Here is a 27,328-nt window from a genome sequence, read left to right on the forward strand (position 1 = left end):
TTCAGACTGTGATTAGAGGCTGTTCGTTTTTCAGGTACATCATTACGGGCCATGACTGGTTACCTGAGACAGGCCAAAACTAGAATTCATAACAGTAAAATTTTTAAAAGGAAATAGAAAAGCTGAGAAATATCAGCAAAAAGAAGAAAGAGTTGGAGTTTATTCCATCTTCACAATTTGGCGGGGGGCGGGAGAGAAATTATAGATAATTGACAATTGTAGACATTTTAAAGTTCTTTTTGGCTATGAGATTAAACAGAAATACACTTAATAGAAAGCAAGCTCTCATTCAGTTCCTCTTCCAGAATTGCTGAGGGGTCCCCTGGAGAAAGCAGAGGGTTGAGTTCTCCCCCCTCACTTCATGGCACACTCTAATATGGTCTGGTTGACTTATTTATCATTGATTTATTCATTCTCTTTGATCCACAGTCTTCTCCCCTCCACTTGGTTGCAGCATGCCTGATGTGGTTTGCTTTTGTGCTCAGTGCTGGGTCCTCCCCATACAGTCCCCCAGTAAATTAGAGCCTCTAGGCAAAAGGGAAGCCATTCCCAGACAGCGGAGAATCCATGAATGGGATTGGCCCCTTGCTGGTAGTCCTAGAATTAGCCAGTTGGGGGGAAAAAAGGGAGAGCTCAATGAGGCAGCATCCCTGTCCAGGGGCCTCACAGCACTTGCTAAAAGAGCGACCTCTCAGTCGTGGGCAAGTGGCTGAGACCGGCAGCCGAGACACAGCATCCTCTCCAATGAAGCTTATCACTGCTCTTTCATTTCTGCTTTTTTTCTTTAAACATTTTATTTGCTTATTTCCTTTGAAGATGCAGTGACAGGAAAATGAAACTTAAGTACACAAACACACATACAGGGGACAGGTTAAACTGCCCCCAAGGACTTACCGTGCAGCTGAAGAAGTTCACGAGTCACTGTCTCTCACTGTCTGGGGTGCCTCCCAGACCCTGAACTTCATTCTCTTAACTGTTTCCTTAAAGAGGTTCTCCAACACTGAATATGCTGCAGGCCCTGAAACCCTTCAATTTCGCGGTGGCATCTCCGTCTTGATGGAGTAGAGCTTCATGAGTAATTTGTTTTCTTTGTTTTTCTGCTCTAAGCTTAATTTTTTTTTTAAACATTTCATTTGATCCCTGGTATTTTATTTATTTATTTATTTAATTTTATTTTTTTGTGGGACACTCACCGGTGGCCGGGGATCAAACTGGTGCTGCAGAGGCCACGGGCAGCCTCGCAACCCAGCACTCAAACACTGCGCCACCAGGGGAGGCCCTCTAAGCTTAATTCTTTAACCCCCATTTATTCTTTCCTTTCTTCCTTTTACTTTGAGGCACCCTGTTATACTGCATTGTCCCTGCAACATGCCCAGAAAAACTCTGAAATCTTGAGTGACGAATCGCTTAACTCTGCCAACAATGTTTTTTAATTAATTTTTAATCACATAAACACGTCATGATGATATAAGAATGCTGAATACAACAAACAAAAAAAAAATCTACTTCCATCATCTAAAGCACAAACTTTTTTTTTAATCCATCTGCCTTTCCAGTTCTGCTAGGAATACAGAGCTACATTTTATTATATTAACCACCACAAAACACATATAACAATTCAGTGTCTGGTATTTTGCTTTTTGTTTTTCTTTTTTTTTTGGGGGGGGGGCTCATGTAAGAGACATTTGCTAATGTAATTTTTAGTCTTCATAATTACATTTTGTAAAAGTTATGTCACTTTCTATTAAATGGCCTTATCTACTAGTACTCTAATTTGGAAACATTTCCATTCCTCCCACTATCTATTTTACCAAACACTGATGCAATGAACATCATCGTGCATTAGATTTGTTGCTTATGCTTTTTTATGATCTTAGGGAAAGTTCCAAAATGGGATCACTAAATCAAACAGCATGAATGCTTTTTTTTTAAATGCCCATATTGCTTTCCAAAGGAATAGTAAAATTTGAAAGCAAAATTTAATACGCCCATTTTCCTACAACTTATTTATCCTTGGCTATTAACAATCTATGAATAATTTCCATACCACAAAATATTAGCTGTCAAAAATAATATTTCCCCCCAAAATTTGGCCCCTATTCTCAGCTGTCCATCACTGCTATTTTCATTATTTTCCCTTTGCCTTTCAATTTACCTACTCACACCAAGGTCATTCATGTTCAGATTCTAGCACATGTTCTGTACTTGGTGGGGCTGGGAAGCATTCAGACCAACGCGGGAAGCCATTTCTAGACAGTGTTTCAGCCTCACAGCAATACCCCAGGGGAGAATCACTTCTCCACTTTTGAGATTTTCTTCACAAGTCAGAACTGTTCCTCCTGGTCTCAAGAAACTTTCTGCACCCACTCATTCTCCTCATCAAGCAAGACCCACAGAGGTTATTTTTACCTAGGTCCCACTCAGTTCAAGCCTTCTTGCTATACTTTGGCCTATAGTAAACTTGAAAGCCCAAAAGATTGTTCTAAAAAAATTAAATAGGAGAAAATTGACCACCACCCCCTCCAAAACCTATTACATTTCCTTTTCAGAAAGGAAAAATTATGAAGAATTTCAGTCTTTCACTTGGAGACCAACACCCATTTCCATGCTTACTGATTTGGATATTAGTGTAGACAGTACCTAAAATATGCGTTAACATAAAATAAATCATCAAATTCAACTCTGTGAATCAAATTACCACTCTAGCTTACTCATATTTAAAGATTCTAAATTCTGTAATATTATCTACCAGTGTATTCATTAATAAACAAGGATAAGTTAATTAATAAGTAAGGCTACTTTATGACTAAAATGAAAAAATAGCCAGGGAAGAAAGTTTTTTCAAATTTTCTAAATTTTAATGTAGTTAGACCATCGCTACAACTGTACTAATTTAGTGCTTGGCATTAATTTCACTTTTTTAACATAACAGTAAAAGAGAGAGCAAGAACTATAGAAATTGCAGATAAAAATCCTATATGCCTGTTATAATTGTACAGAAGAACAGTGTCTGGGTACATTATTAAACCACAACGCCAACATTTGGCTGCAGTTGACTCAGTGGCAATATGTTTGCTTACATTCATTAGGAAACCCCATATGCATTCACAGAAGTCTGAAGTATTTAACAAAATTAGCCACACTCTGAAAAAAATTGTCAGAGAGTTAGCATTTTTATTTAGAGCCAACCAAGACAGACCTAGCTAAATTTTAAATGTGTATGGTCTTGCAATAAAACTAAAACATTGACTGGTCATTGAGCAAACACAAATCATCTCTTCCAATTTATGAAATCCATGTAGGGAATCACCCTCCAGGCACTCAGAAAAAGCCACCTAGTGCAGTGCTCCCCAAACAGGCCAGTTTTGCCAATATGGGACCATAGGTAATGTCTCTCTGGAGATATTTTAGATGCAAAAATTGGGGGATATTACTAGAGACCAGAGATGCTGCCAAACAGCCTACAATGCACAGGACAGACCTTCTACAAAGACTCCCCTGACCCAACATGTCAATAGTACTAAAGTTGAGCTACCTGACATATGCTTTAATATGTTTCAGAAGGTAAAGTCTAAATCATAATAGCAACAACAACAGAATACAGCTTCCAAGAAGAGGCAATAGGTCATTTAAAGTCTAAATATGAGCATGAGAAGTTTTACTTCTAGCTATGAAATGGTGCAAAATGACAGGACCCAATCTGTCCTATGGATAGCAGATTAGAGTAAAAAACCTAAAGTACAATTTTCCAATTGAACCTCAAAAAGGATATTCATTTCAACTGATATTTATAGTAATATGGGCCTAGATTTTTTCTGACGCTAATTCTTACTAATAAGTAAAAAGTGTTCATGGTATGAAGATTAAATATCAAGTGCGACTATTCCCAGTTTAATCTGGCAAGGGTTTATGTTGCATTTCAATGTGACAGGAGGGAGGGCGGAAAAGAGTAAAATAAGATGTAAATTAAAGGAAGTACAACAGTCCTGCCCATCTAATTCAGAGAAAATAAAGGTGGTTTTTTTCAAGAGAGGGAAACTGAGGCACACAGCCGACTTCTGCGGTGTATGTATCCACTTGCATCAGGCTCTGTGAAACAACAGGAATGAATGGGGTCCGGAAGCCCCATGAGCTCCCTGCCAACAAGGCCATTACTAGGATGAGGACCTCCCTGGCTAAAGCACCTTCAGGCACTGAGTACAGAGAGGAAGTGCCTCCAGAGAGCTATGGCCCCACTGCTTGTCAGTCTGAGACCCACACTCCTAGAGTGGGCTCACTGCTGGTGGCTTCAGGATCAACCCGGGAGGCTGATCCTCAAACTCCCCCTACCTGGACTCGAATTCCATAAATATGTTGCCAAATTTCACAAATAACAGGACACACTACCCAGTGATACTTGAATTTTAGGAAACAAACACATTTCTTCCCCTAAAAGCATGTCCTATATAATACTTTGGATATACTTTTACTAAAAAATTATTTAAAATTCAAATTTAACTGAGTGTCCTATGTTTTGCTGTTCTGCATCTTACCCTACCTACCCAGAGCTTGAGCATTCCTCAGTGCCTTGGCCTTGTGCTACAGCCATTTCTGAAACTTCAGTGTCAAGTCATCCAGGCTTAAGTAATTAAGGGGTACTTGCTCCCCTTTTCCTACAACCCACTGATTTCATCATCTGTAACCAGGAGACTGCTTTTCTTTTCCCCATTTTTAAAAAATAGTTGCTATAAGCATGTTTTGAGAAAGAATTATGAGAATTAAATGTAAACCAAGCAGACAAACTGTTGATGGATGGATAATCACAAATTCTGGCAGGTTACAGATTCTGAGACCAGCATCATTGACCAGCATCATTAGATAGACTTGAGAAAAATAAAGCTCTTTCTACCACCCCCATCCTCCAAGAAGATCAGAAAAAGAAAAGATCAAGACTACTACTAATAAGGAAAACTCCATTAATAAGAAAAAATCTATTAACAAGGAAAAAATCTATTAATACAGCTCTAAAAGCTGTATCTACAAGTACTGCCAAAGCAATATTTGTGAAGTTTATTTTCCAGAGATCATGATAATAGCATAAAAAAATGTTTCCAAACAAAGAATGATCTTTAGGACTTTCCTTTTTTGCTCCTATTCTAACTTAAAAGACATTTCTCCCACTTTTTTTCCCCACATTTGCACCCTCACGTCTAGCTGGATGAACATCGCACTGAGCAAAAGAAGCTAAAACTCCTCCAGAAGAGACAGGTACAAATCCAAAAAGAAAAAGACCAGTTACAAAGTGAACACAGCAGAGCTGTCCTGGCTCGGAGCAAGCTGGAGAGTCTGTGCCGGGAGCTGCAAAGGCACAATAAGACCCTGAAGGTAGGAGGCTCAAAGGTCAAGAGTCACACACTCCCTTGCATGCCGCCTGGCCCCAGGCTTCCCTCTTCCCGGAAAAAGTGTGTTTTAGCAGAGAAAGGGATTCAAAGGCTAGCCTGCTGGGTCATATGGTAGCTCCATTTTAGTAGACTGAGGAATCTCCACACAGCTTTCCATGGTGGTTGGACCAGTTTGCACTCCCACCAGCAGTGTAGGAGAGTTCCTTTTTCACCACCTCCTCACCAACATTTGTTGCTGCTAGTTTTTTGTTTGTTTGTTTGTTTTTGATATGTGCTGTTGTTACTGAGGTAAGGTGGGATCTCAATGTTTTTGATTTGCAGGGGAGGAGGAGGGAGAGGGATCAGAGGGAGAGAGAGAGGAGCATAGGGGACTGTGAGATGGTGCACAGGTGAATTGGTGAAGGAAATTCCATGGAGTATATACCTGGGGCGGGGGAGGGGATAAAAAAAGTAAACATGGTTTAAAAATGAACAATAGGGGCCTCACCTGGTGGCGCAGGGGTTGAGCGATTGATTGAGCTGGACTTTGAGGCTGCCCGCAGCCCCTGCAGCACCAGTTTGTTCCCCACCACCGGGGAGGGTCCCACAAAAAAAAAAAAGGACAATGGGGGCCTCCCTGGTGAAACAAGGGGTTAAGCACCGCCCTATGAAGCAATTGGCAGTCTTTGCAGCACAAGTTCTATCCCTCCTCACCCCCACCCAGGGAGCAACCCACATGGCGCAGCAGACCTCTCCTGCCTCACCCGCTGCTCCCCTCAGCAGTGTATTTCGGTCAGTCTGCCTGTTCTGTTCCCCACTCTGTCTCTGGTGAATCCTCTCACCCCCTGCATCTTTGGCCTGTACCCCATCTCTTGTATGCATAAATAAAAAAAATAAATCTTATAAATGAACAATGATATAAATATATATATTTATATATATAAAGACATATATAAAGGCTAGTCTGCCACGTGCTTGCTTGTGACCTTCCATAAATTATTGTACCTGCCTGGCCTGTGTCCTCATCTGTAAAATGGGGATTATACATACTTTATTGTGTGGTTGGGGGAAAATTAAATGAGGTAACCTATGTAAGGTGCCTGACACAAAACGGATCCTTAGCGAAACATGGGCCCTTCCCCTTACTTTTTATTATGCCAAGTTCATTTCTGTTTTTTAAGCTAGGCTTTCCTTCTACTCTTCAAAATGCAAATTGAAAAAAATTCAGTATTTTTTAGCATTATAGTGAAATGTACATAGCATCACATAAACTGACACAAAGCTCATTGACACAATAAAGTAAGATTAAGTGCAAAAATGTCAATAGTCATCGAAGAAAAAAGCTATTTGAAAAAACACTGAAGTTCTTCAGACTTAGTTATTCAATCTAAAAATAATAGACTGATCACTTCATTCAGTCTGCATGGGCTTCATTAATTACAACATAAACCTCTAACTGTGTGGATAAATGTGCTTTCTCAGACACTAGCACCATTCAGTGAAGCAAGACTCAGGACTCTCCAACATAATACTGCATGTACTCACAGTCCCTCTTCCAGCTGAAGATCCTAAAGCTTTAGACAATAATAAATTAGGCACCAGTGATTATTGTGATTACACATGTTTAAGAGAAGATTCTTTAAGAAATAGATGACAATCATTGCTTGGCTTGTTCATTGGAGTCAGGCAGAAAAATAGAAGAGCATGATGGCTCTTCAAATGCCAAACTGTGTTATGATGTGTGAGAAATGGAAGGCCAATGTGATCAACTCGCCCTCTTGGATTACACAAACAAGTCATGGGCTTCTGGGATTTCTTCAATAGTTGCACTGGGGGCCATCAGAAACCCAGGTTAGATCACCCCAACTCAAGATGTGTGTGCCAATAATAGCTCTCTAAGCTTCCATAAATCTGGCTTTCAGAGGTGTTATATAGTAAGTAGATAATACTTAAGTATAGTTGGATGATTTATTAACAAAGAAATTTAAAGAGTGGAATGTTTTGGCTTAGTCTCTTTGGGTTGCACTCAAAGTCAGAATAATACAAGTGGTAGGAGATTCTGTAATTACACCTACACATTTTACTGATGAAGAAAGCGAGACTCGGAGATGGGCGGAGCAACATGGCGGCGAGGAGACACTGCGAGTAAGATCTCCCATTAAAAAAAGTTAATAGGGAGGAAAAGCGGCAGGTCCCAGTGAGAACCGGGACACGGAAGATAAACGGGTGACTCCAGCAAACTGCCCGAAAAAGAAAGTGGCCATAAAAGAGGACCAGAAGGGAGGAAAGCGCAGAACCCTGCTCCCCTCCCCTGCCCACAGAGGCGGCACTCTCCGACCGGCAGAGAGGAGGGAAACAACAAACTAAAAGGACCAACAAGAACAAACTACGCAGCAAGCGGGACTGTGAGTGGAAAGGAACTATTTCAGCCACCACACCCCGTGAACGGGAGCTGTGGAGAATCCTGCAGGATCCGCCATGGCAGTGAGCTCCGGGTGCCATTAAAGAGAGCCCCGCCCCCCAGGAGGAGGCCAGCACCAGCACACAGCCCCGGCCGCCCGGTAAGCTTGCACGGAAAAGCGGCGCGCTGGAAAACCAGACGCGGATCGAGATCGGGATTGCGCGGAAAAGCGGCGCAGACCAGAATCAGGATCGGGTGGAAAAGCAGTGCGGTTGAAAAGCAAGCGCAGGTCCCCGCGCCTGCGACCTAGGCTTGCGGGGAGACGCGCGGAGGCCCTCCCTGAGTGAGCAGGAACCAGGCGCCCAGGCACGGGAGCCGGATTCAAAAGGCGCCATTCCCGCGCCACTGAACTGGGCTACAGCCCGCGTCCTGGAACTGAGAGCTTTGGAACTGAGACCCGGGGCACGAAATTAGGGGCGTGGGTTCCCCACGACGGTGGGGCACAAGGCAGACACAGCACCCCAAAGCCGTTGAGGTTTACCCTACCATTCCCGCTCTGTTCCCAGTCCCACGGGGTGGAAAATCAGCTCCCCAAGGGCTCTAGGAGAGATCTCTGGCGCCACCTAGCGACTTGAAGCCAGCAGAGGCTCCTGGAGGAGCCAGTGGCTGGGGAGTTAGCCCACGCCGGGCCCCTTCCGACCAGTAGTCTGAGCCCACAGGGGGAGCGAGCACCCACAGCCGGGGCAGACCAGGCGCGCAGAAGAGTGTGCCTGACACCGGACGCGCAGGGAGTGTGTCCCACATCACCATTTTAGAACAGGGACATTTCTTCAGTAAAGACTACATTTCTTCAGTAAAGATGGCTTCCTCAGGAGCCAGAGGTGAGCGGGGGAAGTTCGCCCACGCCAGACCCCCTCTGGCCTGCAGTCCAAGCCCAGAGGGGGAGCAGGAACCCACCGCCGGGGCAGACCAGGTGCACAGGGGAGTGTGTCCTCACATCGGCATTTTAGAACAGGGACCTTTCTCCAGTAAAGACTGCTTGAAACTGACATATGGCTCCAGGAGGAACCAGAGGGGAGCAGAGAAGCTCGCCCAAGATGTCGGCCAGTCCCAACAACACACTGTCCCAACGCATACGGCAAATTAGAAAACAGACAGTAGGGAGTAGAAGAACCACACGCAACCTAGCAACTCCCCAGGGAAAAAGCACACCACAAAAAGAAAACCAGCCCCCAGATTGCAACGACAGTAACTTGGAAGAACTTCTGAGCCTTCCAGAAAGAGAATTTAAAATTGCCGTGATTAAAAAACTGACAGAAGTCATAAAGGAAAACAATGATAAGGGAAAAATAATCAACGATCAGAAGAATGCAATCGAGTCCCTAGAGAGGGAAAACAATGGTCAGAAGAATGAAATTGAGTCCCTAAAGAGGGAAGTAAAAAAAGAAATGCAGGAGATCAAAGAATTAATGGAAGAACTAAAGAATTCTGGGAAAAGCAATGAAAGCAGAATAGATGAAATGGAAGAACGAATAAGTAATCTTGAAGACACAGAAATAAAAAGAACCAAAACAGAAAAGGAAAGAGAAGTACGAAGGAAAAAGAATGAAGAAAGACTTCGGGAACTATCTGACTCCATGAGGTAAGGAAATATAAGAGTTATAGGAATACCAGAAGGAGAGGAGAGAGATGTAGGAACAGAGAAAATATTCAAAGAGATAATTGAAGAGAACTTCCCAAATGTGAAGAAGGAGCTGAAAATTGATATACAAGAAGCAAGAAGAACACCAAACTTCCACGACAAAAGGAAAAATACAGCAAGACACATAATAGTAAAGCTCCCAAGAATCCAGGACAAGGAAAAAATAATGAAGCTGGCAAGAGGGAAGAAACAGATAACATTCAAAGGAAAGCCAATCAGGCTGACATCAGACTTCTCCGAAGAAACACTACGGGCAAGGAGAGAGTGGAGGGACATAGTCAACAGACTCCAAGAAAACAGATGCCAACCAAGAATACTCTATCCCGCAAAGCTCTCCTTCCTCTTTGAAGAAAGAATATGGACCTTCCCAGACAAACAGAAACTCCGGAATTTCATTACAACTAAACCCCCACTCCAAAAAATACTACAAGGAGTCCTAAAGCCAGAACCTCAGAGGGACGAATAACAATGAAAGAAGGCCAAAAAAAAAAAGTTATTAAAAGAATAAATAAAATCAAAGGAAAGAAAATCACAATGGCAAATACAGATGCTAACATATCAATATTAACTCTAAATGTAAATGGACTAACCTCTTCAATAAAAAGACACAGAGTTGCAGCCTGGATTAAGAAACAAAACCCAACCTTTTGCTGTCTCCAGGAAACACATTTAGCTACAAAAGATAAAAATAGGCTTAAAGTTAAAGGATGGAAAACAATCCTACAAGCAAATGGACCAAAAAAGAAAGCAGGAACAGCTATACTTATATCAGATAAAACAGACTTCAAACTCAAAAAAATAGAGACCCCAGTGGTCACTACATTATGATCAAGGGGACAATACTTCAAGAAGAAATAACACTCATTAACATATACTCACCAAACGAAGGAGCACCAAAATATATCAGACAACTGTTGTCCTCTCTGAAAACAGACATCAGAGAAAACACACACGTAGTGGGAGACTTCAACACACCACTATCAACAATGGATAGATCAACAAGACAAAAAATAAGTAAAGAAACTAAAGCTCTAAATAAGGACCTAGAGCATTTGGGCTTAACAGACATCTATAGAACACTAAACCCAAAAAAAAACGGAGTACACATTTTTCTCAAGCGCACATGGATCATTCTCCAGGATCGATCACATACTGGGGCACAAGACAAACATCAACAGATACACCAAGATTGAAATAATACCAACCATTTTTTCTGACCATGAAGGCATCAAACTAGAAATAAACCATAAAAAGAAGGCAAGGAACTATTCTACCTCATGGAGATTAAAAACCAAACTACTGGAAGACCACTGGACTAATGAGGAGATCAAAGAAGAAATTAAAAAATTCTTTGACTTGAATGACAAGGAGGACACTAATATCCTAAATGTATGGGAGGCAGCAAAAGCAGTAATAAGAGGAAAATATATAGCAATAGAAGCTCACATCAAAAAACAAGAAAGAACTCAAAGAAACAACCTAATCTCGAAGCTCAGAGATCTAGAAAAAGAACAACAAAAAAACCCCAAAACCAGTAGAAGAAAAGAAATAATAAAAACCAAAGCAGAAATAAATGAAATTGAAACTAAAAAAACAATCCAAAAGATCAATGAAACCAAGAGCTGGTTCTTTGAAAAAATCAATAAAATAGACAAACCCCTAGCCAGGCTCACAAAGGAAAAAAGGGAGAAAGCACAAATAAACAGGATCATAAATGAAAGAGGAGAAATCACAACGGACACAGCAGAAATCAAAAGAATAATCAGTAACTACTATGAACAGTTATATGGAAACAAGTTCAACAATCTAGAGGAGATGGACAAATTCCTACAACTCTACAATCACCCAAAGCTAGATCAAGAAGAAATAGAACACCTAAACAGACCAATTACAAGCAGCGAAATTGAAATGGTAATCAAAAACCTTCCCAAAAACAAAAGCCCAGGACCTGATGGATTTACAAATGAATTCTACCAAAGATTCAGAGACGAATTAGTGCCTATCCTTCACAAACTCTTCCAAAAAATTGAGAAGGAAGGGACAATACCAAACACGTTCTATGAAGCCAACATTACACTAATACCAAAACCGAATAAGGACAACACAAAAAAGGAAAACTACAGGCCAATCTCCCTAATGAACACTGATGCAAAAATCCTCAATAAAATTTTAGCTATCAGAATCCAACAATGTATCCATAAGATAATTCACCACGACCAAGTAGGATTCATTCCAGGGACACAAGGATGGTTTAACATCAGAAAATCAATCAACGTTATCCAACACATCAACAAAAAGAAATATAAAAACCATATGATAATATCAATAGATGCTGAGAAAGCTTTCGACAAAGTGCAACACCCATTCATGATAAAAGCCCTTGAAATTCTTGGGATACAAGGAACATACCTCAACATCATAAAGGCCATCTATGACAAGCCAACAGCCAATATCATCCTCAATGGTGAAAAGCTGAAAGCAATTCCATTAAGATCTGGAACAAGACAAGGATGTCCACTCTCACCACTGCTTTTCAATATAATACTGGAAGTCCTAGCCAGAGCAATAAGACAAGAGAAAGACATCCAAGGAATCCAAATAGGAAAAGAAGAAGTCAAACTATCACTATTTGCAGATGATATGATAATATACATAGAGAACCCCAAAAACTCCACAGAAAAACTAATTCAACTTATCAATCAATTCAGTAAAGTGGCAGGATACAAAATCAACACACAAAAGTCACTAGCCTTCCTATACACAAACAATAAATCTGAAGAAGAAGAAATTTAAAAAAAATCCCTTTTATTATCGAAACAAAAAAAATCAAATATTTGGGAATAAATCTAACAAAAGAGGTAAAGGACCTATACAAAGAAAATTATAAAACACTGTTAAAAGAAATAGAAGAAGACACAAAGAAATGGAAAGACATCCCCTGCTCATGGATTGGAAGAATAAACATTATTAAAATGGCCATCCTACCAAAAGCAATATACCGATTCAATGCTATTCCAATCAAAATTTCAATGTCATTCTTCAAAGAAATAGAACAATTATTGATGAAATTCATATGGAATCACCAAAAACCCCGAATAGCCAAAGCTCTCCTGAAAAAAAAAGAAGGAAATGGAGGCATCACACTCCCAGACTTCAAACTATACTACAAAGCCATAATCATCAAAACTGCATGGTATTGGAACAAGAACAGACATACAGACCAATGGAATCGAATAGAAAATCCAGAAATAAACCCACAGATTTATGGTCAACTAATCTTTGACAAAGGAGCAAAGACTATGCATTGGAGCAAAGAAAGTTTGTTCAATAAATGGTGCTGGGAAAACTGGGTCGCTACATGCAAAAGAATGAAGCTTGACCACTACCTCACACCATACACAAAAATCAACTCAAAATGGATTAAAGAACTTGACATAATACCTGAAACCATAAAATATATAGAAGGAAATATAGGCGAAACACTACGTGATTTGCACATCAAAGACATCTTTACAGACACATCACCCAAAGCAGTGATAGTGAAGGCAAAGATAAACAGCTGGGACTACATCAAATTAAAGAGCTTCTGCACAGCAAAAGAGACAATAACAAAAACAAAGAGAAACCCCACCAACTGGGAGAACATTTTTGCACCCAACACTAATGATAAAGGACTGATCACAAAAATCTGCAAAGAGCTGATGAGACTCAACAACAACAAAGGAAATTATCCAGTCAAAAAATGGGCAGAAGAGCTAAAAAGAAACTTCTCTGAAGAGGAAATGCAAATGGCCAACAGGCATATGAAAAAATGTTCAACATCACTTGTCATCAGGGAAATGCAAATCAAAACTTCCATGAGATACCATCTTACACCAGTGAGAATGGCACATATTAAAAAAACTAGCAACAACAAATGTTGGCGAGGGTGTGGAGAAAAAGGAACTCTTCTACACTGTTGGTGGGAGTGCAAACTGATCCAACCACTGTGGAGAGCTGTGTGGAGATTTCTGGACCTACTAAACATAGAGCTTCCATATGATCCAGCAATTCCACTCCTAGGTATTTACCCAAAGGACACAGAAACATCAATTCCAAAGAGCACCTGCACCCCTATATTTATAGCAGCACTGTTTACAATAGCTAAGCTTTGGAAACAACCCAAATGCCCAAAAATAGATGACTGGATCAAGAAGATGTGGTCCATATATACCATGGAATATTACTCAGCATTCAAAAAAGATAAACACATGCAATTTGCAGCAACATGGATGGCGCTGGAAGGGATCATGCTCAGCGAAATAAGCCAGAAAGAAAAAGAAAAATACCGGATGGTCTCACTCATAGCAGGAATCTAGAAAACTTAAATAAGGGACCAGGAAAATGATTAACTATAAGAAAGTGAAAATCAAAATCAACAAAAAACTATGAACCAGAAACACTTTTAGGGGGGCGGGGGCGGGAGGGGAGGGATTGGGGTCAGAATGCGGGGGCTGCAATTGTATGGGGAATATAAAAATAAAATTTATTATTTATAAAAAAAAAAATGAAAGCGAGACTCACAATCCAAACCAGTCATCCAAGGTCACCCATACTTTGTGTATGAAAATCAGGATGCAAATTCAAAATATTTTCTAATTTCCCTTCTGATTGTTTTTGCATATGGATTATTTAGAAGTGCTGCTCAATTTTTTTCATTGTATTTTTTTTATCCTGATGAACACACAGTGTGCATTTAGAAAGAATGCCTGTTTTTCCCATGTTAGGAATAATTTTGTGTGAGTAAAAACTACATCATTTATATAATTTTTGTCTCATCAATTGTTGAGGAACAGATGCTAAAAATACCCTAGTTGATTGAAAATTGTCTGCTTCTCTTTTTAATTATGTCAATTTTTGCTTCACATAGTTTGAAGCTTTGATATTAGTTGTGTACACATTTATAATTATTATGTCTTCTTGATGAATTGACTGACTATGAAATGTCCATCAGTAATACTTTTTATCTTTATTTCTATATTATCTGATATCACTATAATTATTCTCTTACTTTTACTTCCACTGTGCAAGATTCCCTGTAATCCAAAAGTAGACAGTTCCTGTGAAACCTTATTTAAGCCCAGATAGCATAAAGAGAAGATGAAATTACCATTAATTTATATGGAAAAAATTTTAGCATTCCCATATGCAAAAACTAACCTACCAAATCATACATAAAACCTAAAATAACTAGCATATAGTAAAAGCAGGAATGATGTGATACATACAGTCTGTAGAAAGTAGAAATAATGTATGTACAGTATAGTTTCTCTTGCCTAAAGTAGGAAGACAGCAAACACATTGGAAAGCTGACAGGTGTGATGAAGTGTTAGGTTAAGTCTTTGTAGGTTGGGATGGTGGGAGGGCAAAGAGACGAGGGTGCAGGAAGGACAGGAAGCGGGTCAGATATTAACATCTCATCTTTGTCTGAATCCATCAGGGTCAGCAGTAGCTGACACCTACCCCTTCTTTTCTAGCTGCCCCCCTCAATGTTGCAGGTCAGATTTGTCATCTGCTATTATTAGTATAAAATATGACAGTATGTTTGACTGCTTATCCTCACACATCTTTATACCATATAGTTCTTTATAGGCACTCAAAACATCCTACAAACCTGCCTGAAACCTACATGCCTTTTCAAAACCAAAGTCATACTTTTCTGCAGTCATTGTACACTGTCTGTTGTAGTGAAAATCTCATGCAAGGGCTTCAGGCTCAGTTCCTGGATAACTTCACTTTCAGACAGTTGACTATTGAGTTCAGTTTTGATTCATATCCTTTCCCCTTGCAATTGCATCATCTCTTTATCCATCAGTTCTTGGTCATGGGATGCTAAGGCCTCCTCAGCATCATCTTCATCAACTTCCACTTGATACTGAAAATGCTTACTATAGTTCCAGTGGGAAGGAGCTTATCGGGGCCACTCTCACTGCTGAGTGCTGTCTCTATAGCAGCTACTGCAAAACAAATGCTGAAGTCATGTTTGCATTTTGCCTTTTGTTATGAAAGCTAATAATCCTTTTTGGATTACTTGTGGATACTGCAAACAGGTACAGACTAAAAAGGTTTTTCATAAAAGTGAAGTGGCAAAACGCAAACCTGTGAAAAGCAGGAATATCTGTACATCTCTTTCCATCTACTTATTTAAACCTGGGTCTTTACATATTAAAGTGCATCTGTTCTAGACAGTATACAGTTGGACCTTGATTCTTTTCATTCTTACAATATCTGCCTTATAGAGTACATTACTAAATAATGTAATTATTGATGTAGTCAGATATATGTTTATCATTTTGTCATTTATTCACTATGTATCACATGTTTTCTGCTCATTTGTTCTTTTTAGATTTGAATGCTTTTTTAAATTCTGTTTTATTTCTTTTTTAATTATAACTGCATTTTTAGTGGTTGGTCTAGATTATAATATGCATTTCTTAACTTTTCATAGTCTGTCTGGAATTAGAACTATACCATTGTACATAATATGTGAAACAAAATAGATCCATTTACTCCCCTCTAACTTAAAACTGTAATTGTTATATGTATTAATTTACATATACTTATAAAACCCACGAGGCAATGATTTTTACCTGAAATAATCACCTTTATTCTTTTAAAATTAAATGAAAAGCTATGTATTTTTTATTTAACATTTTTGGTGGATTGTTTTCCTTCTGCACCTTCAAAGTTTCTGTGTGATGTCATTCACTTCAACCAGAAAAACTTCCTTTAGTATTTCTTACAGTACAGGTCTGCTGGAAATCAGTTCTTTTACTCATTTTTTCATCTTAAGATATCTTTATTTTGCTTTTATCATTGTAGGGGATACAATGATATAGAATTCTGGGTTGACAAGGAATTTTTTCATTCTTTTTCTCAGCCTTTTATAGATTCTGTATTCTGGCCTCCATAATTTCTGGTGAAAATGAACAATAATTTGAATTGTTTTCTCTCTGTATCAGATATGTCATTTAACTCTGGTTACCTTTAAGGTTTTTCTATTGATCTTTGTTTTTCAGAACTTTGATTGCTTGCTACACAAACATAATTTTCTTAATAATTAACCTATCTGGGATTTGGCATGCTTCTTATACCTGTAATTTTTATCTTTCAGCAAATTGGGAAAGTTTCAGCCACTATGTCTTCAAATATTTTTTCTGCCCCTTTCTCTCTCCCATTTCCCTCTCAGATTCTAAGTCCATGCATGTTAGGCCTTTTGATATTGTCCCCCAGGTGTTTGAGTGGCTTTCTTGTTCTTCACTGGAGTTTTTTCTCTTTACATTAGATTATATTAGTTTACCTTCATGTTCACTAACTCTTTCTTGTCATCTCCATTCTGCTCCAAGTGATTATTAAATTTTGAGTTTGTAATACTTAATACCAGCACTTCCATTTGATCCTTTTAAATTACTTTTTCCAGAGAGTTCCTATTTTTTCATTCATAGAGATAATATTTTCCTTTATATAACTGAGCACAGATACAATATCTGTTTTAACAATTTTGTCTGCTATTTGTCCATCTAGTGGTTATGTAATAGGTCTCTTCCTATTCTTTGAGAACGGATCACAGTTTCTTGATTCTTCATATGTCAAGTCAAGATTTGGGCAAAACTTGCTCGCAAAATTTAGGGCTCCTTCTTTTTGACTTTCTCTTTCTTTGGAATATTTCTTCACTTTTCAAATGCTGTGGTTGTTTAGAACCCTGTACTATTATGCTTCAGGCCAGAAAGGCCTAACCTTCAGGTTAGGTTTTCTATTACAGTTTAACCCACCCCATGTACCTTCCTTCCATTCCTGGTATAGTCTTCCCTCGAAGCAAAAGCTGTAAAAAATAGGAAACCACAATATACCATTCCTTTTTTTATAGGTATCAATTTCCCTCCAGAATCTTCCTGATTTTGTTTACCCTCCAATGTCTCTGGTTATTTCTTGCATATTGTCCAGAGTCTATAGTTGTAATGTGTAAAAGAGTGAGTGTAAAACACTCACTCAGGTATTTGTGAAACACCTTAAGTATGTCTGAACCTAAAAAGCTATGGGCTTGGAGCTTGGGAAAATACAGAAGAGAATGGGTATTTATGTTCTTTCCAGCATCATAAATTTTAACTTTTACTATTCTGTATCAAAACTCATCCTTCAAGGTATAAAAAGTTTCACAAAACCTCACAATTTAGGATAACTTAGAAAAGTCCAATAAAGGTATGAGACATGGGTTTATTTCAACAAAATACTACATATATCTGAAGCAATAAATACCAACTTCAAACTATATTAACAAAGAACTGTCCAGAAGGAGATGAATAAGTGTCTCAGGAAAAACAATTTTAGTAAAGGAATAAGTAGCATTTGCTATAATATCACAGAATTTTAATGTGGAAAGGACTATATAAATCATCTTGGCCAAGCTCCTCATGTCTGTATATAAATTAATAACACATTGATTATTTAAATAAACTTTCATTAAATACCTGTGGGTTATATGCCAGATACAGCACCACTTCTAAGATGCACAGATGCTCACAAAATTTGTTCTCTTGTTATATTAGATGCTGTCCCTCAATCTTATTTGCATTGTTAAAAATTTGAATAATGGGCTCAATAAGGAATGTATTTATTTCTAACACTATTCAAATGATTGTAAATTCATTGTCAAAGGACTCAAAATTTATAAAATTTTCATAGATTTATTTTTCTCTCATTGAAAATAATATAAAATGCCATTTTGGGGCCAGGATTGGGTGCTTTGGGTATTATGATTGTTTGACATGTGTTTAATGCCATCCCAACATCTACACCTTCCTTCCATAGTCAGATGCCAGTAAAAAAATAAACTTGCCGAGAAGCATGCGATATTTCTTTCCTTTATTATTCATTCATGGATGGAATAAAGACAAATGGTATTCAAATCATGGTATTTGATTCTTTGACTGGAACCTTGTTGACTTCTAAGCCAATCAGAAACAATAAGAGGTAATCACTATTATATGAATTTCATTTACTTTTAACAAATGGCAATAGTCATTTTTAGTGAAGTACAGATAGTGTTAGCAAAGTTCAGGGAAACAATATCATATCTAAATGATTCTGAACATTTCTTCAGATTAGGAAGTACAGATATCTTCTACAATATCTCTAAGAAGTTGTTGTTCAATAATTATTTATACCATGAATAAACTATGATTCTGATATCAAGAGTTAGATAACAGGAAATATGCTAATATTATAGCAGAAAGAGGATTTCTAATGATAAATTGAAACATTTTCAGAACATATATTTTCAGCATCAGTTTTTATTTTGATCACATTATTCTACCATCATAATAAAGATCTGCAAAATTACTTCTTTTTAAATCACTGTTTCTTTTATAAAACCCTGTTACATAATTTGATCGTGGTAGGCAACCAAAGGCAGTGTAATTTTACTTGCCAACAGTGAGGCAAGCTTTCATAATAACAATTAATCAGAAATGAAAGGAATCCGAAAATGTCTGTATCACTTGTCAGCAGTGTTTCTATCTTTGGTATGATGTAGCAAGATTAAATCCTTTTATTCTAAAATAATGAGAGGAATAATCACAAAGCAAACAAGTCTCTATATAAATATGGAGGAAATTTGGGCACATTGTTAGAAGTTAGCAATGAAGGAAGAGTTTTGATTTAGTAGCATGGAGAAAAGAAATGATATAAAAGTTAATTTCCAATTCTTAAATGTTAACAAAGCAAAAGAAGGGGAAATTAAGATGTTTTGTTTTCCAGTTAAAGTAGATTTGAAACTTAATATGCTTTCAGATTTAAAATTTACATTGAACAGTTCAATTATCCTATGTGACACATGGGATGATTGTTTTTTCGGAAATAAAATATCCAGCATATTTTCAAATATTTCCTTTTATATTCTGAATTGCTGAAATCAATCTATAACTATTTTAGTTAATTTTTAAAGCTTTTTAATAAGTTTTTCTTACTAAAAGAAAATTTACATTGTGATCACTTATATTTATAAAACTGGCAATGCAATTATATGGTTAATTGGCCAAACTTCTAAATAGAGAAATATAAGGTATAGTGTTCTTCTTTCTGTATCAAATCAAAGGAACACATGATCTGTCTCATCCATTAGTAAAATCTAGTGGTGATTTTTCAGGCCATGGCCAAGAGATTAGATCTATATGACTACATTTTTGTTAGAGATCACTACAGTTTGTTCATTTAGCAGGAAACCCGACAGACTCTGAAATTCAAGGCCTGCACTGCACCTGCTCTGAGTGACCACGTATTCACACTGAAACCTTTGCTCATACATTTATATGGGGCTGAGCAACATTAGCACTAGAAGACTGAGAAAAAAATATATCCTACTTACCCTGCTCACTCATCTCCTTTGATTGACTCACCTGAGTTCTCTAACCCCAGGGGCATATATACCAGCTTAGCAAAATATTTTGCTCTTAATGACAGGAGGAAACCCTTCAGCGGGCACGTGAGGAGGAAGAGAAGAGGAAGGAGATCACAAGTCATTTCCAGAACACCCTGACAGATATCCAGGCCCAGATTGAGCAGCAGAGTGAGCGCAACATGAAGCTGTGTCAGGAGAACACAGAACTCGCAGAGAAACTGAAGAGCATCATCGATCAGTACGAGCTCAGGGAGGAGGTAAGAATCACATCAAACAACTCAGAAGTAGGGTCTGAGAGACCCAGGTCTGGGTGGCAAAGGTGGGAAACTTGGTTAATAGGAAAGTTATGATCAGCCCTCTCCATTGATTAATATTTAGTTTGGATTTCTTTTAACTTGCCAAACAGAAACAGATGGGATTGCAAAATACCTGGCTGAAAGTCATACGGGATTTCTTCAGAACTAGAATCACTACAAAGCAAAGGCAGGACACAGAAAGTCACAGGTTCCAAGGAGTTATCCTTGAAAATAGCCTTTCTAAGCTTTTTAAAAACCCTGTCTTAATAGCCAGAAAATATCTCACACACTTCCTCTTACGACTCACCCTGTCATCTTAATTAGGGTCTATATTTTATATACACTACAAGGCAATATTAATAGCAATTGATAGTGTTATGATATTAATGGAATGATTTATTCAGTGCTTGGTTTGTAGAATGTGCTAAGTACTGTACTTTTACATAGTATGTCATTTAATTGTCTCAGCGATCTTATGCACTTGATAATAATATTATTCCCACTATGTAGGTGGAAAGTAGGGGAAATGACATTAAATCACTTACCCACAATCGCAAAAGTCAATGGAGTTTCACTTCCAATTGTTTAAACGAGGTGAACTATAAAGGTCTTTGATTTTTTTCCAAAATTATATTTTCATATTTAATATGTTTTTAAGACTCCAGATGCCCTCTCAATCTCTACCTTCAAATGTAACTAAACACAGTCAAAGTAGTTCTGTTGATAAGATTTGATCAAGAGGAGATTTGATCAGGAAAAAGGCTGAGCCAGTTGTACATGGTTGCAGCTGCTAGGTGAATTGAGAAATGCCTCACATGAGCCAGAATGGCAGGCTACCACTGTATCTTGTCACAAAGAAAAATCCTGTTCCTATGTGGAGCTTCAAGCTAAAAGGGAAAGAGCAAAAAGAAAACGTCCATATTCTCCAGAGAGATCTCAGGTAGTAATGGTCTCATACACTAATTTTATATTCTTAGGATAAGCCTTCAGGGTAGAGTTCACCACACCATCTTGCCCAGCGTCCTCCCGTTGAACAAGAAACTCTCCATACTGAGGCACTAAGAGTAGAGAGATCCAAAGACACGGTGGAGGCAGTCAAACATTTGCATATTGATTTATCTATGACCCTTGGCCTTGACCTGCCCACCTGAGCAACAGAAATGAAGTCAGGGGGCTCCTGCCTCGGTCCTAGATTCAGGTCACAGGGGTACCCAAGTGCTTCCTCACAACCCTTGAGGCAAGAAGGGAGGGACATTCCTCATGAGCAACTGCCTTAATGTGATTAAAAGTGGTTTTATATTTATAGAAAGACCTAAAATACCGAGTGGTAGTACTGTAGCCCTTGCAATATACATCACTGCCTGTCCTGTCTTGCATATAAGTACCATCAGGTCTAATAGTTACCAAATTTAGAAAAATAACTTTGGGACCTTTGGTAAGGACATTGCTGAACACTGGCCTCTTCACCTTTTCCAGCTATGTTTGTCTTGTATAAAATGCAACAACTTTAGGAATTTACAGTTTTTACATATTTTTAAATGAAATAATATAAAATAATTATTTTATATAAATATTATTACATGTTAAAAATTGTACACATTTAATATAAGGGAAGCCAATGGATTTATTCCCTGCTTTTTTAACATCTTAAAACCCAGAGAATGTGTTTATGTGAATATTACCTTTTTATTTTCCATTTTTAGCACCAGTACTATATCAAACTTGATGTCTGTACTTTATTTTCCCTTAGCATCTGGACAAAATATTTAAGCACAGAGAACTGCAGCAGAAGCTAGTGGATGCAAAACTTGAGGAGGCGCAAGAAATGATGAAAGAAGCTGAGGAACGACACGCACGCGAAAAGGAATATGTACTTATCCTTTGAGTCGGTGTGCTTTCTGTCTGCCACAGGGTCAGAGAGCCCTGGGAAAGTTGTTTTGATTAAGGTCACAGAGCATTAGACTGGTAAAGAGAGACCCTGAGCTTCCCTGGAAAACTAAATTGGCCAACCCAGTAGGAGGCACTGTACCCACCCATTGTTTACAGAGCCTACTTATTCATCGACAAACCTTTCTAAGTGCCTGTCACATGCTGCATGTGATCCCAGGTGCTGGGAACAGCAGTGAACAAGACCAGGAAGGCCATGCGGCAGCACGGAGGCCCAACTGGGAGGAGACAGGCTATAAACAAGCAAACAAGTTGAGAAAGGATAACTTTGGTTAATATAAAGTACTACCAGGGAAATGAGCAAGGAAGGGAGAGAGGGAGGGGAGCTTCTTTACCCTGGATGCTGGGGCCCAGCCCGCCTCATAAGAAGGAGGCAGGGAGGAGGTCTGCAGCAGTGACAGAGGTCCTGATTCTGGGACTGGCCTACTGTCTTCCAAAAATAGGAGAGGGGCCTCCCCAGTGGCGCAGCGGGTTGAGCGCCGCGCTGTGAAGCTCTCCACAGCCTCTGTAGTGAGGGTTCGATCCCCGCTGGCTGGCGAGAATCCCACATGGTGTGGCAGACCTCTCCTGTCACGCCCACTGCTCCCCTCAGCAGTATATTTCTTCAGTCAGCCTGCTCTGTCTCTGGTGAATTCTCTCACCCTCCTGTGCTTCTGGCCTGTAGCCCAGCTCTTGTATAAAAATAAATAAATCTTTGAAAAAAAATAGGAGAAAGCTAGGGAAGCATGAGGATATTGACCCAGTGGGAGAAGGGTTCAAACTGAAGTTGGGGAGGTAAGGAAGGCCCAAATTGCGTGACTTTGTAGGCTTATGATCAATCTGTTAAATCAACCTACCTGTGCTTCCTACCTCATGTTCTTGAAGAGGGCAGTGCCTTCCAATGTGCTCCCTGGAAATTCCAGTCCATGCCACCCTGGAGAATAGTGGTCTGGTACAAAAAGCTTTGGGTCTAATAGTAAGGCACTGCAGTGACAACAGGTGGGATGCCTGGAGATGTTCAAAGACTTGCTCTGTCCTCAGAGGCCAAATGATGTTTGGGCAGGATTGCCAGTAAGCTTCTAGAAGTTGGTCCATTAGGACCAACTTTTAGACTACTTCTCTTGGCTTTCTTAGATTCTTTACACAGTTTCCAAACATTACTTAAGTTAATTAGCAAGTTATTAAGTTGTATACACATTACAATCAAATCTTAAATATCTTTTAAACAGACAATTTGTTGCTATACAATCTTCACATATTAGTCAACTTTCTAAAATCTTCCCTTTTTGTCAACTTGTACATTGTATTTTCCAATATTGTCAGATGAATTTTTTTTAGTTCTTTCTTTCCAAGTTTTCTGCCAATGCAGTCTAAACTGGAGGGGTTGGAAATAGTGGTAGAATTCTTCTAATTTATAAAACATCGCATATATGCAAGCCACATGTAATGGTCAGGTTTGCTTTTGTTTTTAGCATTTAGTCTTTTGAAATAAAACTCAAGAGATAAAATTAATTAAAAAAAAAAAAAGACAATTTGACTGTCTTTCCATGCATTCTGTCTTCTCACAGCTGCTGAGCCAGGCAGCAGAATGGAAACTACAGGCCCAGGTGCTAAAGGAACAAGAGACAATCCTGCAGACTCAGGTGCAGTAGGGGAGGGTGGGGGGCAGCAATGCATGGGGGGGCTGTCCTCACTGTTTCCAAGGAAAGAGACTGTGAACCAAAGTAGTTTGCTTAGGGTCTTCCATGAGGGGAAGGGGAACAGGTGTAAGGGGCAGGAAGACAGAGCAGATTTTCTGATCCAGCAGATGGGATAAAGGAGGGAGAGAGTCCTGGAGCCCTCAGTGGCTTTTGCAGGCATTTATTGGGATTCACCAGGTACACTGGGCAGGGGTACTGGGCAGCTGGGAGGCCTGCCAGCCCCAGCAAGTCTTCACTGTCTGGGCTCTCCAGCGTTCTCTGGTGGTCTCTGCTTCTCTCGTGGTTCTGCTCTCTTCTCTCCCATTCGTTCTGCTTCTCTGTTTCTGCTGGCATCTCCGTAACGCCGCCCTTAAAAAAAGCCCAGTCTTAGCCCAGGTGAATCCCATCTACATATGCCCACACCCCACTCCAGGTGGCCGCCATCAGGCATGCATTCAGGAAAGCAGGGTTCCGTCATCTATCCTAATGGTGGGAGGGCAGAAAAGCCTGATACTTTTACCTTACCCTACAACAGGGTAGGAAATGAAAGAATAAATTCCATTATTTTCATGTGAAAAATAAGCACAGTGTTATATCTAAGAAAAAGAATTGCTCTGTGCAAGAAGGGACAGAGCAGGATCTCTATGACCCAAGCAGAGGGGTGAAGGAGGCGTCCTGGAGCCCTCGTACCGGGTACATGGCAGGCAGAGGTGGGGGGAGAGAGGGCGCGGGAGGCTGGCAGGCCACCCAGCCCCCAGCCAGTCTTCACTCTTCCTGGGCTCTTCGGCCTTCTCTGATGGCCTTGCTTCTCTCTTCCCATTCTCTTTTGCTCTGCTGTTCCATTCTGGCCTGGTTCGGCTCTCTCTGCTCTCTTTTCCTGGCATCCCCATCACACCACCCTTATAAACCCAGTCTCAGCCCAAGTGTATCACATCTACATATGCCCATGCCCTGCTTCAGGTACCCACCATCAGGCATGCATTCAGGCAGAAAAACTGATACTTTTTACCTTACCCTACACTCTGCATCAACAACATCCAGTCAAAGGTTTGTTGACATGCAAATGGTGACACCAGATGGTCAACCTGAGTAAGCTGGTGCCCAGGTCCCTTCCTCTCAGTGCACATGTCCTCCTTCTCAAAGTCAAAGCAAAGCTAAACTGTTCAGATGCATTGTCTGAAACTGTAAATACTAAAAATGTCCTTTGTTGCTTGATTTATTTATAATAAAAGGAAATTAGAAAATAGTGTCAGCCCCCAAGTGTTTATGTTCTCAAAGGATGACAAGTTACTTAAAATAGTGGACAAGTTGGGAACTATTTTGATTTGGCTTCAGAATGTCACGTGTGTTCTGATTAGACTACAGAAATTCACATTTCAAGCTCAAAAAGAAAGCCTCATGCAATGAGATGTCAGACCTAGACATCTTTCCCAGGCCCCCACGGCCTCTGCTCCCTCCACAAGCATTCTGTGAGTTGCGGGAGAGCCACCTTGCCCTGGGCTGCAGATGGGGTCTAGCTCCCCTCCCCAAATAAGGCCCCAGCACTAAGGAACTGGGAGTCACATCAAGCAAAATCAGAGCAGGTGAAAATACCAGAAGGCTTCCAAGCTGGGCAGCATTAACTTAAGATGTGGGTAATTTCCTTGTAAATGTTCAATGTATGAATGAAATGTATGAATGAAAACATTCAGTGAATATTTGTTCATTGTAAAACAAATTGAAGAGAAAAATAAGAAACTTAAAATCATAAATTATACTACTGCATAGTCAAAAATACACATAACACGGATATTTAGGCTTTCTAAAGCATACTGTTTGGATCTGGGTACTGATTGCAGTGATGGATTATTTCCCCCCAGTGATATATTAAATGTTTTAAAATATGAACAACATAGAAGTTGAAACCATAATGTTTTTGACTATTCATAGAACCAAAGGACCCAGAGTGACAAGACTAAATTTTAGAGTTATAGATTCAAGGTCATTCTTTAGGCAATCACAGAACCCATCATAGCATTGGATAGGTGGCTTTTCTAGCAAAGGCAGAGGTGGGAAGAAAGAGGCATGGCCTCCTAACTGGGGGTGTCCAGAGAATCAAGCCAGGGATTCTGGTTTCTGTCCAATTTACAAAGCAGAATCTTGAGGGGTACAATAGACAATACTTGAAGCTATTCATTGTTCACATCATCCATTACAATCAGTCTCTACCCCTCTATGATAAATGAAGATCATGAACTTGAGAATAGATTAATATCATTAGTGATTCATTCAGTCAGCATCACAAAGCCTTTAATGGTCTGTGTAATAGAAACACACAGGTGTGAGCAATGTTCCCACCTCTAGGCCCTCAAACTGGAAAAAGCAACTACCAGGGTTTCTAGATTTGCGAACATTCCTCCTTTATCCCTCAATATTAGAATCTGCCCAGGTGTCAGGGTCAGAGTTCTGGCTCTTCTGCTGAGAAGCCGCCTGGCCCTGTGCAGTTCACCTTCACCTCCCTCGGCCTAAATTTCCTTGCTAATAAAATAAGAATTCTGTGATGGAGCAATGATCCCAAGCTGAAGTTCTCCAACCTTGACAAGCCCATTTCCTTCCAGCATTTCCAGATCATAGCAGCATATAAGGCAGGAGTTACAATCTAAATGTAGGGGGACTTTGACATACCAGTTCTCACTCAGCAACTATGGATGGTAATTATTCCTGTTTAATTTTTAAAAGGAAAATGAATATGTAATAAATGCAGTTTGTTTTCAAATTAGGTATGCAACGCACTTAGCTCAGTGCCTGGTCCATAATAACCATAATTAATTCAACCAATATTTATGGAGTCTCCACTCAGTGCTAAGCATGATTCTGAGTGTTGAAGATATAGCAATTAGTAAAAGACACAAAAATTCCTGCCTAATTGAACTCACAGTCTAGTGACAACAATAATGTTAATAAAAATTCTTACAATTAATTAGCATATGAACTAATATGAATTTATATGGCCCCCAACTTATAATGGTTCAATTAACTATTTTCAACTATGCAATGGTGCAAAAGAGGTGTGCATTCAGTAGAAATTGCACAGAGAAATTTGAATTTTGATATTTTCCTGGGCTAAAGCTATGTAGAGTGATCTCTGATGATGCTGGCAGTGGTTGCGAGCCACAGCTCGAGTCAGCCTTGAAATCATGAAGGGAAACAGCCTTCTGGACTTTAGCCTCATCAAAAGAGAGAGAAACCAGTGATGCACCCCCCAGCGATTAATCTCAGTTCAATTCTTCCAACATTCCTCAGGCTTGGTGTGCTTACCACTGTTACATTAATGATGAGAACTCATAAAACATTCTGGTTTTCACTTTCAGCACAACATTCAATAAATTACATGAGATAGCCAACACTTTGTTATAAAATAGGTTCTGTGTTAGGGAATTTTGCCCAGTTGTAGAATATGTAAGTTTTATGAGCCTGTTTGAAGGTGGGCTAGGCAAAGCTGTGTGTTTGATAGGTTAGGTGTATTAAATGTATTTTCAGCTTAAGGTGG

General features: G+C 39.4%; 1 protein-coding gene across 1 annotated transcript in view; it reads left to right on the plus strand.

The window, feature by feature from the left end:
• The window catches only part of TXLNB (taxilin beta), a gene marked incomplete at its 3' end in the record, with an annotated part of 38,331 nt that overhangs the window by 6,165 nt on the left and 4,838 nt on the right, over positions 1–27,328 (plus strand). The window contains exons 4-7 of the mRNA XM_084257920.1: positions 5,194–5,364; positions 19,961–20,155; positions 21,945–22,064; positions 23,689–23,763. Coding sequence (XP_084114046.1) covers positions 5,194–5,364; positions 19,961–20,155; positions 21,945–22,064; positions 23,689–23,763 — 561 coding nt within the window. The remainder of the gene's footprint in view (positions 1–5,193; positions 5,365–19,960; positions 20,156–21,944; positions 22,065–23,688; positions 23,764–27,328) is intronic.

Source organism: Talpa europaea, assembly GCF_964194135.1.
Source record: "Talpa europaea genome assembly, chromosome: 2".
Lineage (NCBI taxonomy): Eukaryota > Metazoa > Chordata > Mammalia > Eulipotyphla > Talpidae > Talpa > Talpa europaea.